General features: G+C 42.9%; 1 protein-coding gene across 3 annotated transcripts in view; it reads left to right on the top strand.

The window, feature by feature from the left end:
• Positions 1 to 15,079, top strand: part of LOC138295746 (uncharacterized) — a 401,349-nt gene that overhangs the window by 339,693 nt on the left and 46,577 nt on the right. For all 3 annotated transcript variants that reach the window (XM_069234243.1, XM_069234245.1, XM_069234244.1), the window contains 2 exons: positions 1,550 to 1,663; positions 6,284 to 6,428. In XM_069234243.1, coding sequence (XP_069090344.1) covers positions 1,550 to 1,663; positions 6,284 to 6,428 — 259 coding nt within the window. The remainder of the gene's footprint in view (positions 1 to 1,549; positions 1,664 to 6,283; positions 6,429 to 15,079) is intronic.

Genomic DNA, 15,079 nt, shown 5'->3' with positions numbered 1-15,079 from the left:
ACCTTTATGTTCTCTATGGTGGTAGGGTAACCCCGGCTCCCCAGATGCGACCAAGACAGTGTGCAGAATATGGCACACTCTCTTGAAAGACATGGGTTGGGAGACAAGATTGACCTCCAAAACCCTATTATGGGTGGGCACGAAACTCAGAGCACTACCGACCCTGCTAGGTTTTAGAGGGTAGGACCTCATCGGACTCGCCACCCCTCAAGATGTTTGCGATGTGCACAGCATGGTGCCGTTCAAATATGTTAGAGAGAAATATGAAATTGGACCCTCCCAATTTCTTAAATACTTCAAATTGGGACATGCCCTGAGGGGAAGGATCGCACCTGATGAGGACACGAAGGAGGAGCTCCACTAGAGAGACTACTACTAGATGACCATATGATGACTAAAGCAATCTCATTAAGCTATGAGACTCTCCTGAATAACACACAGGGCGAACTACGCAGTTGCGAATAAAATGGCAGGTGGATGGACAATGAGTGGCAGGAGGCACTCCAGTGTCTGTGAGAGGTGGCCATACAGGCGCAATTTTGTTTAATTCAAGTTAAAATCCTTCACCGAATATACTATAAAAGGGAACTCCTACATATAATTGGTAGGAAGGAGAGTGATGTATGCCTTCATGCCTTAGTCAAAGAGGGTCCTTCCTGCATACTACATGGAGTGCCCCGTCATCCACCCATTTTGGGGGGTCGTTAAAGTTCAGTTGGAGGCGGCTGTCGGAAAACCGATCACATTTTTAGCCTAGTTGACCATGCTGGGAGTTTCAGGAACTTCATATCACACCTCATATCAGAAGATATTAAAAAACCTGGGGTTCCTCCTGGCAAAACGAGAGATTCTGTGGAAATTGGGAAGTGCGCTTAGCCGATGATTACAGGACTGGGCCCGAGCCTGGTCCTGGGAGATGTATATCTGCTGTAGATGGAAAAATTGGTCTCTGAGGTCTGTCAGAGGAAGGTGTGGGGGGGCTGGATTGCAGGTGTGACTGCGCACTGAAGTGAGGGCTCTTTATCAGACAGTGGTTGTGGGATATAGTGACCGGGTTGAGCAGCTTGGTGATTGAGCAGATCGGCCAAGACATCAAGTCCTGTGGGAAAGACTTAAGCGTGATATTAGATATTTTACATTTTTTCCTGTCATGGTAGGGGGCAAATTTGGGGGTGGGCGTCACTGCAAATGCTTTGTTTTGTGTGTTGTTGTTTGATCATATGTTAAACTTCAATAAATATATTTGCAAAAAAAACAGCCATCTTCCCTGGCTCTTAGGCCAATGGCGTCAAGTAATGATTGCACCCATTTGATGTTCCTCAAAGTCTATAAAGCTATTCTTTCTCCATATGTAGACTATATTGCAGGACCCCATTTTGCGAGCTTTCTCCATTTAGCATGAACATTGGTGCATGTTCTGCACTCTCTATAAATTAGTATGCATGAGTTATTTCTTTCTTATGGATGCCAATAATTTAGTTTCATATATGAGGTTATGTGCTTTAATCTAGTTTTCTAACAAGTATCGTTGCTTTTGTTTTGACCTTAGAAACGAAAATGGGTGGATGTATATGAAGCCAGATCTATTGCCAATCTGGTTTTACATAGTGTGGATGCTCAACAATGCCCTCAACATTGGCTGGCTTTTCCTGTGGGATCGAGAGTAAGTCTGAACTGTGACATATCTAAAAGAGTATTCACTCTTCAAAGTCATAATATAACAAGAAAAGTCATAAAATGTTTTCAACCAGAGAAACATGGGATGTGCCTTGCAGAATAGGATGCATTTGTAGAGGGTGATCAGTGAACCACCAGTGAGGATGAACTGCCCCTTTCATTTACTGACATCCCATGTAATGTGCCAAATACTTATCAGTATCTTCATTACTCTAATGAACCCCTATGCACCAGAACGTAGTACATGAGGTGTGTACAGTTCCCACTAGACACCACATGGCACACACTCCGGTCTCCAGGAAACATATCACCACACCAGCATGATGAAAACAAGCGCCCCCGCCGATACTGTGGCTCAGCCACCAACACTGAGGAAGGAGGAAATTGCAAGCCTAGCTTTCAGTTGACCATCTGTCTCTCCACACCTACCTAGGACCAGGAAACAAAAAGAAATAAAAAAAACTAGATGGGTAGACCAGCCTTATCTGGGTCTGAGTAACATCCTCTGGAGGAGCAGGCAAAACAACAGTATGTTGTGAGGCCTCCATGGTCCTAGATAAGAGTTAGGGACTTACGAAGAAGGACAGATAACCTTGTAGGGAGATTGTTTTGGATTTATTTTTGCTTGGTCAAGTGATGCCTTGGGGCACACATCATTTAGAAAGGACACTGATGACAAGAACTGACAACTGACACATTCTTGAGGCATGTGGTTAGCAAGATAGGTGGAGAAGGGAAGGGGACTCCTGGGATCCACAGACACAGAAGAGAGATTGAATTCAAAGCTTCGAGATGCTTCTTATTAGGGATACATGTTGGTGGTAAAGTTAGACAATCAGATGTTGACCCCTGGGAGCATTTCGATGAGCATCACTTTGAGATTGTTAGCGGCGTAACCAAAGCCATGCAAGTCAATGTATTCATTTTGGGATGGTGGGGATAGGCACTGTATCACCCTTCACCTACCTTCAAATACAAACCTACACCATCAAATACACATATGTAGTTTCTCAAAATGCATGTGAAATTGTGTATGTTTTCCCCATTGAAAAGCCCATCTGCCATCATAATTGGCGTATATGCTTTTGATAGCACACTAAACGTGTGCTGCTGCTGAGGGAGACATGTGGATACATGTGGTCCCCTGAGGTCAGTGGCCTGCTGGATGCTGGCTCATGGAGAAATCTTACCCCTTGGCAGAAACTCGGAGGTGGGGATGCTGAGACAAAACAGAGAATATGACAAAATTCCTCGTACTGCTATGAGAAGAGGTGACAAGAGTGAAGCTTTGCTTCAGCAAGGAACAGAGCCGAGCAGATCTTTGTCCTGCTAGGCGCTGCGACAGGCTGTATAAAGGAATTTGTTGGAGAGAAAATACAGAGTACGAACCAAAAGTGATTAGTTCTCTGAGAAATCTTTGAAGGCTATTCTTGTTCATTCATTCAAGGAAGATGGCTGCTCTTCATCAGTACAGAGGGATCTTGCATGTGCTGCTTTACTGACATTATTGATAATACGAAGAATGATCAGATAAGCTTAGGTGATGCCCCCAACTGTACACTTGAGATAGTAATGGAGGTGGCAAGATGGCAGCAAATAAAGGAATGCAGATTTTTTTTTATGAGGCCGCTATAGATACGGCCACTTTTGTGGGATTCCACCAGGAATTAGTGCAAGTGATTGATTGTTTTGACACCATAACTACTCCTCCACTGGAATCCCATCCAGTTAAATTGCATACTGTCAATCAATCACTCAATTGATGAGGGCGGTCTCAGTGCTGTGGGTCTTGCGGAATCCAGACTGGGAGACGCCAAGTATGTTGTTGTCTTCTAGGAAGCGAGAAAGTTGTACGTTTACTATCCTCTCCATGACCTTTGCGGGGAAGGGGAGAAGAGAAATGGGCTATGAGACCCTACCGGGTGTGTAGTGCGCTTAAGAAATGTATTTGATTGATTGATTGATTGAAACAATGGATGTCTGTACACAGCGGGCCTAAGTGGTTAAAAATGTTGCTATAGCAAAATTTACTAAATATACTCTACTATGGGATAAGGTCAGTTTTTAGCTACTCAGGCATGACTGCTTGGTGTTGATCCCCCATCAAGTAATGGGCTGGGTAACATTTTAGTGATTCTATTCTCTGTCCGTTTCGGGAGTTTAGGAACATATTCGGTATCTTGAAGACAATTTTTATGGCTCAATATATGAGACAATAATATTTTGTACGATATTCTCACATATAGCCAATTAAAGGTCTGTATAATATATTGTAAACAAGGATTGAGTATAACGTGCTGCCTATGGCTAAAAGCTGGATGGGAAAATTACATTAAACTATTGTAAGGATTTCAAAAACAACATTTTCGGTGGCCACAAAGTAATGAACACAATTAACCTTAAGGTAAAGTGTTTTATATTAATTCACAATGTGTACAGTAGCCAGAAAAAAAATAACTTAGAAGGATTATAAATCGAAATCCTGCTGTTTTCACTCTGATCCTGGTAATGCTGATTTGATCCACATGTTCGCATTATGCGTCATGTTTCTGGAATTCTGGATGCACACTTTTAAGGAATTATCCTCCCTGACCCTCATTTGTCTATCACCCTCTAATAAATTAATTTTTCTTGTGGTACTCAAATGAAATACCTTCAGAACTGGAAGGGGTGGTATGTAGAGCAATTTTTATTGCGATGTTTAGCATAGTCAAATATTGGTTTGGAAAAAGAAACTGCCGACCTATTGCTTTTGGTGGAAAACTTTAATGTACCTCTCTGGTATGGGGATTTCAATTGTTAGAATTAAAAAGTGGCTGAGGTTGGCTGGACAATGTTAAGGATAGTAACCTAGTAACTTGAAACGCACTCACCTCCCTCCTTTTTACGATCTTGATTGTTGTACCCTACACAAATTTAATTGATTTTATTTATATTTTCTTTACTTGTATTGACATTTTTCGTTTAATCTTTTCTGTTACTTTTTCAAAACAACATGAAAAAAAAGGATGCAGCCACAGGCCCTCTCCAGCAGGACTGATGATGGCGTAGTTGATGGAACTCAAGCACTCAGTGCTCCGAAGCTAGTTGGTTCTCATTAACCCAGGGATGGCCGGTTTACTCGAATATGACACAGCGCAGGCTCAGGAAAGAGACATTGAAGCTGCCCTTCAGAAATACTGGCCTTTCTCAGGCATCTAAACGTGCATGTTGAGCTGGCTTCATAATACAGCCTGCTCTCGTCTTGTGCTATATTCTGCCTGCATGATGAGCTGCAGAAAGGTATTCTCAGACAAACCAAGGTTGATGCTTTAGATTGGAAGTTGCAACTTGCTCTTGGACTGCCTTGGAAAGGCATGTTCCATCCAAACAGGAGAACCAGGCTAACATACTCATCAACAGGTAGGTTTGTGAGATACCCTTTCCAGAAATACTAGACCAGGCGTAGCGAGAGGGGGTAATCTGTGGAAAAGCATGGAGTATTTTTGCTCTGCAAAGCATGCTTTTGCTAAATAATACATACTTTGAGTGTTACTGTCCTGTAACTTAGCTCCTCCTTCGCTCTTGCATATATACCACAGTATTACCACCTAAAAACCCATGTCACACAAATAAACTCCGTTTCACAGTTCGAAACTAAAACAAGCATTGGCAAAGCTAGCACGTCTCGCCTATGCAAGAGTTATTGGCTTTGCCAAGTTCTTTTAGCCATGTTGTACAGCAGTGTGGCTGTGCACCCTGGCTAAAAGTAAAGGTAGTAGTCGAAGAATCAACGTGGAGAAGGGGAGTGTGGGAGGAAGAATCATTACAGAGAAGAGGTAGGTGGAAAGGAGAAGAAGCAACCCTGAGAATGGGTGTGAAGGAGCGGGTAGAAGCACCACAGACAATGAAATAGTACCTTAAACACAGCAATACAGCACAAGCAGCGGACGGACACTAATCAAGCAGAAGCAACCTGTGTATAGTCCATGCTCCAGAGAAAGAAAAAGAAGTGACTCCCGACACATGCTTGCCAATTAGGAGGCAGCAAAGAAGAGTAACAATAAAGCCAATGAATGGTAAGCAGTGGGCAGAGTCCAAGGCCATTATTGTAAACAATAGCCCTCTCAGTGACATTGCATACGCTGTCGGCACGTAAGTCCTAAAAACACCAGCAGAGGAGGTGGGCTATCTTGGTGTTGGGACACTCCATCCCCGTGCCCCTTCTGGGAATTACTGTCTATTCAGGAAAGCTATGAAAAATTACTGTTCACCTTGTGACCACCTGTCATCCTCAAAAACCCAAGAACATCTGCATCCAGTGGCATGCTGACATTTTATACACCTCTAAGACACGATACCGCAGCTTTTAAGGGGGCAGTGGCATCTATATTGATCTGCAGTGCTGCCACTCATTCATTTGGACAATACCAGCACTTATCAGCAGAGCTGCTCCTATGGTCAAGTACCTGAACTTTTGTGAACAGTGCGGTGCTTTTGATGGAACATTAGCAGCACTTCTCAGCTCTCAAACACTGTAACCCTGGTTAATTCTGTTGATATTGCCTTTATAGTGGAAATGTCACACTACCTCCATGCACCTATTGTTGCACTTCTTCTTTTACAGGTATATCATTCCCGCCCTGGTGTTCCTGGCATTTATTGCCTTCACGAACTACTGTGTCCTCATCATCTCTTACCGCGCTCTGTATATTAATGGCATGTGGCTGCAGAAGTCTAAAAAAGTGGATCTTTGGCTTATCCGAATTTTCGTAAGTTCCCCTTTATTTTTTGCATATTTAGATTGTGTGCAGATCCACACCTTTAGCTACTTCACATAGATTGGTTGAATTAAACAAAATATATGTGTGCAGGTGTCCAATGTTTTACTTGTGACCCATTGCTGAATACCAGGATTGCCTATTACCAAGAAAGTTTAGTCATAAATCCAACCCATGCACCTTTCTTCCACCACCCTACACTTCCTGTTTCTTTATCTCACTTTTTAGGCCTCGTCTACAGACAGCTTTTAGGGGTATGTTGTCAAGAAGGCCTATTGTGACCTACACCAATACTTTTTGTGGGTTTTTGGGCCAGCCCATTGCTTGGCATGGGTTTTCTTGGCAATCTCATTTACTTGCTTCTTATTTAATGGCTCCCCTTCTTATGTTTTCCCTCCCCTGGAGCACTGTTTCTTTACAGCTCTTTTAATTGGATGACCTGTATCCTTCCACTGCTTGCATACTACATTTTCTTTCTTTTTCATAACTTTGTGGGATTGTCGGCATGTTCTTTCTCACTCTCTCTTCATGTGCTGCTTCCCCCAAATGCCCACTCCACCCCACTCGCACCGTGTTACAGCCTCCTCACCCTTCCTATATAGTTGCCTTTTCTTTTCTTCTTTTTTTCTTTTATTACATTTATTGCTCCTCTCGCCTCATGCTCCTCTGTTGCTCACTCACTCCCCACCACTTGTTGCCCCCTGTGTCTCCTCCCCACCTGCTGCTCTGTTGTTTGACCATCCCTCCCGCTGTGCTTATCAAAAAAATGCTTTAAAAAATGGTTAGGAGGGTCCGGCTGCTTTAATGCGCTGTTAGGCTGCTCCTTTTTATGTATGTACTTTAGTGTACATTTGACTTTCTTTTTGTTTACTGCTCCACGATTGGCGTCCTCCATCTAGGAACGGTAAGTAGAAAAAAATGGTGATCACATCTTGCTATATGCGCATGTGTGGTGATGCATGTGTGCATGTACTACATCACGCCACCCAACCTAGCATCATGATGCATAGGCGCGCAAGTATGATGACATATCCCTATATTTGATTTTTTTTGCATGAATAAAAAAAAAAAAAACTCTCTTTTTGCCACGCTGTTCAGCCAACTGGTCTGCTGAAGGCGAGACCTATTGACCATGCCAGTGCGTGTTTTCATTTCTACTTTCTATGTTTATTGCTTCTTTCTTGTCTTTCTCTTCCTCCTTCTTTCTCCTGCTTCTGCGTTTCTCTCTCATGCTCTGGGTCAAATTCTGATGATGAAAAATCAGTCTTGCTCCTCAACCAGTGGCACAAATTGAACTACAGAACAGTTGAATAAGGACGATTGCCAGAAGTCAGAAATTAGATTTATTTAGGGAGTTATTTCCTTTCTGTCATCCCTCAGTTGCTGTTATTGATTGCTTTGATGGGACTTCAGTCAATGGGCAGTGTTCGGGCTTCTCTTGAATCTAACGTAGCCTGGTTCTGCCTGGAGGTGCAGACTTGCTTGAAGTACTTGAAATATTCTATGTCAATTTGCATGAATACGTTATAGTTATGGTAACACCAAACAATCACTATCATATTGGGCTTATTTTCTAGCATGGATGCTGGTTTGTGACAAATAAAATGTTTACAGATATTTAAAGATACTCCATGGGCACTTAATTATGCTTTCTGGAAGTTATCAGTTTGAGCATTATCGGTTTGAGTTGAATGTTACCCATCAGGGCCCCTGTTGTGCTCCAGGGCAAATAGGGGCAAATAGGTAGAACTAGGTAACATACATTCCTTGGTGGTGATGGAGTAATGTGTCTAAATCATGTGTAAATTTGTCGATTTTTTGTGCATGCTCAGAAATCATGCATAGAAAGGGTACAGTGTGAGTGTGATGCATTAAATCCAAATGCACAACATTGGGAAACTCAACTCATATAGAAATTACTGAACAGAAAGTAGCTACATGTGGAGGTAAAAAGGTACTACTACCCAGCACCTAACCTGTAGAGGGTGAATACTATTGGTAGTTGATGGCAGCTGGTTATAGCCTTAGGAGCACGGGCCTTTTCAGACATACACTTTGAAGAGAGAGGGCACACTAGCTTTTGTAGGAGGCTGGCTCTCTGTATAGTGCCCAAGAATGATGTGTACTGTGCAGAGAGTCCAGGCGGCCCCACCTTGGTTTACAGAGGTAAAAACTAGACCACCTAATGCTCTAAGTTTTATGGCAGCTTGGTTGAGCAGTTAGGCCAATTTGTATAGTCCCTATCCTTTGTGCATGGTGAGGTACATGTGTTTTGTGTGGGATGGACAGACTATGTAGGGATAGAGGTGGCTATATAGAACACAAATAGTTTGCCTACAGCCAAGGACGTCCTGGTTCCCTGAACCAAAATAACAGAGTTGCCTGGTAGACTGGGGAAATCTACATTAGTCCCTGCATATCCAGTTTCTTCCTCCCGTGCCCTTGCAGCTCCCTCATTCCCACTCAGGGCTTGATTCTAAGGCAGAAGGTGAAACTGGTGCAGTTTCCCCTCGAAGAGGCTGATACTGTGAGGGTCAGCATCCCCAGGGCCAAATTCCAGAAAGACTCTAAGGTTTGACTTCCTAAATTGAGAATAACACTCCGGTTTCCACCACTTTTTCACCCATTTTGTTTTTTTTGTCCCTGTGCACATTTCATCATATATAACCAGGCAAAATGTGCTCAGGGAAAAACAAATGCCTGTAGGTTCCAAATGCATAATGTGTAATTCCAATGCTGGTGTCTGCCTGCATCATAATTACAATGGAGAAGTAGTGAGGGCCTTAATCAGTGTTTTCCATTGCTAGTTGCATGAACAAAATGTTCATACAATGTACCATTTGGTTGGCCCTTGCTTCCTGCAGTGGCCACTACTTCGGGTAAACACTAGCAGTGCTGGCTGATGAACTTTAAAAGTGGTGAGGCCTAAGTGCTCACTCCAAATATCATAAAGCAAACTGAATGATATCTTCTGGGGCAATGTCTCCCACTGCAAACATTTTTAAAATGGCGCATTTATAAGTACGATGTCTGCATAAATTAGCTAAAATTCCAGAGGCTCTGAAGGAAGAGGCGCTAATTAAATAATCTAATACTTTCATCATATGCCAACCAACCTTTACACACCATAGGGGCGTAAGTAGCATACCTTGCCCAAGAAAACTTGAAATAATACGGAAAAACCGCACTTTTCAGAATTTGCTACATACATTTAGGGGGTTATTCTAACTTTGGAGGAGGTGTTAATCCGTCCCAAAAGTGACGGAAAAGTGACGGATTTACCACCAGCCGTATTACGAGTCCATTATATCCTATGGAACTCGTAATACGGCTGGTGGTATATCCGTCACTTTACCGTCACTTTTGGGACGGGTTAACACTCCTCCAAAGTTAGAATAACCCCCTTAGTGTTACAGTTACATTTAAAAAAACTGGGTATCCATTTTTACCTGTCCTATCATTTTAAAATCCTTATGGCACCTTTCTTCCTTTCTACAGCCCACTTAAAGTTGTTTTTCTTCCCTACCCCCTTCCACAGAGTATAGTTTAAATGTTAAGATGCAGGATGGAAAAATCAAAAGTTATACATCTATTTCAATATTGCAGCCATTTTGGCACCAAAAACTGGCCCACCTTTTTCTGAAAATACAGGCTTTTCATTTTGCATTAAAAGGCTCAGTTTGCTCAAACAAAATCTTGATATTTCCACTTTTTTGTCCTGAATACTGGCTTTATAATTTTATTATAATGTGTTTGGATCTCAAACATAGCAACATCACAAAACAAAATAAAATGAACAGAGTGTTGAAACTTTTCAAACACTCACCCCCAGTCACAGATCTGGGTTTAATCCATTGTTATATCGCTCGCAATGTCACCCCAGTTTGGACCCAGCCATATGCAAATCAGTCTTGACCCTGTTCCCCATGGAAACAGTCCAGCCCAAACTGGTAGGCCAGGTCCTCCCTGGACAGGAAATAAGCATCCTGGGACTGGTTTCAGGGTATCACCCTTCATCAGCCAGGCTAGCTTGAATCCAGTGGCGCAGCGAGCAAGGGACCCACGTCTGGGCATTCCCCTGCCACTTAGGGCACACAAAGCAACATCACAAAACTGGGGGTGAGTGTTTGCATTGTTTAGCACTCCGTCCATCATCCTTTTGTGTTGCTAAAGTTGCCCTAAGTGGGAAGGGTATGCCCAGACGTGGGTCCCTTGCTCAGATCACAGATCTGTATTTTACAGGGATAGCTAAGTGGATTAATGCTTTTGTCACAGAGATCCTTTTATTACCGCAGTTCATAAGAAACACTAAAATAGAACAGTGGCTGTTACGAACTGTCATCAAAGAGCTGCATGCAAACTGCATAAAACAGGTTATGACATTACGTTTTTCCCCAATCTTTAATTATCTATTCCTAATGTTGCTAAAAAGGGTTTGTTTGGGTAGATGTGCATTCTCATTAGTAAAGCCATCCTTCACCAGTGCTGTAAAACAAATGAAATGTATGTGAGAGACAGGTTATGGACAGATGATGGGCACTTTTTCCTGGTGGTAGTGACGGAATCCAAGGAGGAGGTCATTGGTTGGGGGAGGGGGCGGGGGAATAGGGGCAAAAATTATTGTTGCACTGGGCGCCACCAGCATTAAAGCCGGCCCTGCACACCTATACACACACACATGAACAGATACCGTCCTTCAAGTACACACACCTCACCCCCAACTGCTGCACTTACTCTGCCATAACAGCAGAGCAGTCTACCAATGTCCTCACCTCCTCTTCATCTGCAGTCAGGTGCTTCATGATTTCCAAGGACCCTTTTTGCTCCTTTTTCCTTCTACCTGGTACACTCTTAAGGAGACATTTGAGAACTTTCACTTGTACTGCTTTGTGCAGGGTGCTGGGAGGACTCACCCTTTCCTCAGACCATTGCTTAATTTGTCAATAAAAACATGGCGGTGCCCAAAGCCCTCCTCTTAAACATGCGGCTGCTGCAATTAAATGTGCGAACACGGAATACTGAGACAGTGTAATCCTGAAGCCATCCTGGGGGTCTTCAATCCATTTACAGCCACTCCCCGCCCCTTCAGTCACTCTTACAGCTTTCTGCCTTTCCCCTTTGTGACGCTTTTTCGTTTTTCTCTTCCTTCGTCTGTCCCATATGTCTCTGTTGCTCGCAGCAAATGCTTGAGGCAGAAGAATAAGCACCGGCCCTCAAAAATAAGTGCCGGTGCTCAGCACTGGAAACAACAAGCACAAATTAAGCACAGGCAGTCACAAAGGGGACTCAACAGACCTTCTCAGTGCCCAGTCCTTTACAGTGTCTTATCTCTCTACCTCTGATCCCATGCTGCAGTATCTAAATGTAAGAACACTCTACCTCTGGAAAATGCTTGTCTCCAGAACAAAGTTAATTTCCTTTGGAAATGAGGATCTGTCTCTAAGATGCCTTTCAAATTTTCCAATATTGTCTGTCATTTTGGCGGTGTTGCCTCCAGAATTGGATACAATACTCTAGATGATGTCTCATTGCAAGTTGTACATAGTTAATACTGTCAAATTTTTTCTTGTAGTCAATTCCATTAAAATGTATCCCACATTTGTTAATGTTCTCAATGACCCTTTCTCATTGTCTAGTTATGTTGTAGTCATTAGCTATCATACCTTTTCTTCAGTCAAGTTTGATGCTTTCAAAATCTCACCTCCCGTCTTTTTTTATAACGTTTTATGTGACTGAGTTTCGTGACTTTGCATCTGGCAGCAACAAACCATATTTGCTATATATTAATGACTGCAAATCCCTTTTCTCTATGGTACACATCGTGGAAAGGATGTGGTGCCCTGATTAGAGCTGCGCTGCTTATCAAAACACTTGTTTCAAGGAACTAATGAATGTAGTTGTTGATATACGTGTTTCCTATGTGAAGATCAGTGAGAAACAAACATAACCTAGGTCAAAGAATAGGGCAGACTTGTTACGATAGGTGCAGGGGCATATCAAGAACAACAGCATAGGATTGTCCCACCGTGACCGTTACCATATATAAACATTGGTTAACCCCTTTCGCTGCCAGGCCTTTTCCCCCCTCAGGTGCTAGGCCTTTTTTTGGCTTTTTGGGGTCGTTCACGCCTAGGCCCTCATTACTTTTTGTCCACATGAGCTATCCACGCCAAATTTGCGTCCTTTTTTTTCCAACATCCTAGGGATTCTAAGGATACCCAGAGTTTGTGGGTTCCCCTGGAGGAGACTAAGAAATTAGCCAAAATACAGCAAACATTTAGTTTTAAAATAAATGGAAAAAAAGGCTGCAGAAGAAAGCATGTGTTTTTTCCCCTGAAAATGGCATCAACAAAGGGTTTGCAGTGCTAAGTTCACCATCTTCCCAGCTTTCAGGAACAGGCAGACTTGAATCAGAAAACCACATTTTTCTACACAATTTTGGCATCTTACTGGGGCATACCCCATTTTTACCATTTTTGTGCTTTCAGCCTCCTTCCAGTTAGTGACAGAAATGAATGTGAAACCATTGGTGGATCCCGGTCAGTTAACATTTCTGAAAAATAGACAAAGTTCTGAATTCAGCAAGGGGTTATTTTTGTAGATCCTTCAAGGTTTTCTTACAGAAAGTAACAGATAAAATAAAAATAATAATAATATAACATTTTCTTCTATAACTTTTTCCAGCTATGGCAGATTTTTAAAAGCAATATACTGTTATGTCTGATGGACTCTTTTGGTTGCGGGGATATATATGGCTTGTAAGTTCAACAAGAATCCTAGGTACCCAGAGCCAATAAATGAGCTGCACCCTGCAATGGGTTTTCATTGTATACCGGGTATACAGCAATTCATTTGGTGAAATATAAAGAGTGACAAATAGGTATCAAGGAAAGCGTTGTATTTCCAAAATGGGCAAATGATAAGCTTTTCAGAAGCAGCGGTTATTTGCACATCTCTGAAATCCATGGTCCCCTTACTAGCATGTGAATTACAGGGCATTTTTCAAATAGACATCTTTTTTACACACTGTCTTACATTTGGAAGAAAAAAATGTAGAGAAAGACAAGAAGGGGCAATAACACTTGTTCTTCTATCTTGTGTTCCCCCAAGTCTCCTGATAAAAATGGTACCTCACTTGTGTGGGTATGCCTAGTGCCCGTGACAGGAAACGCAACATAGACACATCACATTTTTACATTAAAATCTGGTGTGTTTTTTGGAAAGTGCCTAGCTGTGGATTTTGGCCCCTAGCTCATCCGAAACCTAGGGACACCTACCCAACCTGTGCATTTTTTTAAACTAGACACCAGGGGAATCCAGGATGGGGTGTCTTGTGGGGTTCCCACCAGGTTCTGTTACCCAGAATCCTTTGCAAACCTCAACACTTTTCCCTCACATTTCGATGCTGCAAAGTTCTGGATTCTGAGAGGAACCACAAACTTCCTCCCATGCTTCCTCCCACCCAGCATTCCCCTAAGTTTCCCAATAAAAATGGTACCTCACTTGTGTGGGTAGGACTAGTGCCCGCAACAGGAAATGCTCCAAAACACTACGTGGCCACATCAAAATTATCAATTACAAAACTACCTGTTTTTGCAGGGGAGGGCACCTGCGTTTTTGATCCTGGGCTCACCAGCCATCTTGGGAAGCCTACCAAACCCAGACATTTCTGAAAACTAAACACCAGAGGGAGTCCAGGGCAGGGAGGTATGACTTGCGTGGATTCCCCAGAATCCTCAGCAGACATCAAATTTAGTTTAAAAAATCACATTTTCCCCACAATTCTGTGTGGGATCACCACACAGGCACAAATTACCACCCAACGTTCTCCTCAGTCTCCCGATAAAAATGATACCTCACTTGTGTAGGTGGGCCAAGTGCCTGTGACAGGGAAGAGCCAAAAACATGTCAAAATTGAGGGGGAACCAAAGCGGGTCCAAAAGGGCAGTTTGAAAAATAAATTTTTTAGGTTGACAAGTGGGGCACAATTTTTATTGGTATAGATGCAACAATGCTGCGTGGTAGGCATTTTGTGGATTCCTGCAGATTCTGGACGGTTCCATCACAAAAATGTGGGGGAAAATGTGTGATTTCAAGCAAAGTTGGAGGTTTGCAGGGCATTGTGGGTAAGAAAATGGCGTGGGGTGCATGTGAAGCACACCTCCCTGGACTCAACCAGATGTATGTGTCTAGGTCTCATAGATTTTTCTAGATGGCAGCGTTCCAAAGTCCAAAAAGTGCAGCCCTCACCACTCCAAGTGGGATGATTTTGAGAGTTAGCCACGCTGTCATTGCCCAAATGTAAAACCAAAACCCCAAATAATCAAATGTCCTCTTGCTTGCCATTGGGATAAGATCTTTTAGTGTGTGGGGGGAGAGCTGAAAGACTGTTACCCCCTTCAGTAGGGGTGGGGGCATAACCATGCCCTTATTGGTTGGTAGCCACCACCCCACTAGTGTCTCTTTTTTTTTTATTCCCTGCATCTAGTAGGCTTTCTGCCCCCCCCCCCCCCGGGAAGTGGATCAGGGTAATTGCCCCATCTGCCCACCGGTGGGCAGATTAACTTTGTCCCCATTTATTTGTAGTGGGGTATGGCTATACCCCAACCCTCTTTTTTTAAAACAATTCTTCCCTGGTGACT

This window comes from Pleurodeles waltl, chromosome 5, assembly GCF_031143425.1.
Source record: "Pleurodeles waltl isolate 20211129_DDA chromosome 5, aPleWal1.hap1.20221129, whole genome shotgun sequence".
In the NCBI taxonomy this organism is placed as follows: Eukaryota; Metazoa; Chordata; class Amphibia; order Caudata; family Salamandridae; genus Pleurodeles; species Pleurodeles waltl.
Note: the sequence above shows the minus strand (reverse complement) of the source record. Positions and strands in the feature narration are given on the sequence as shown.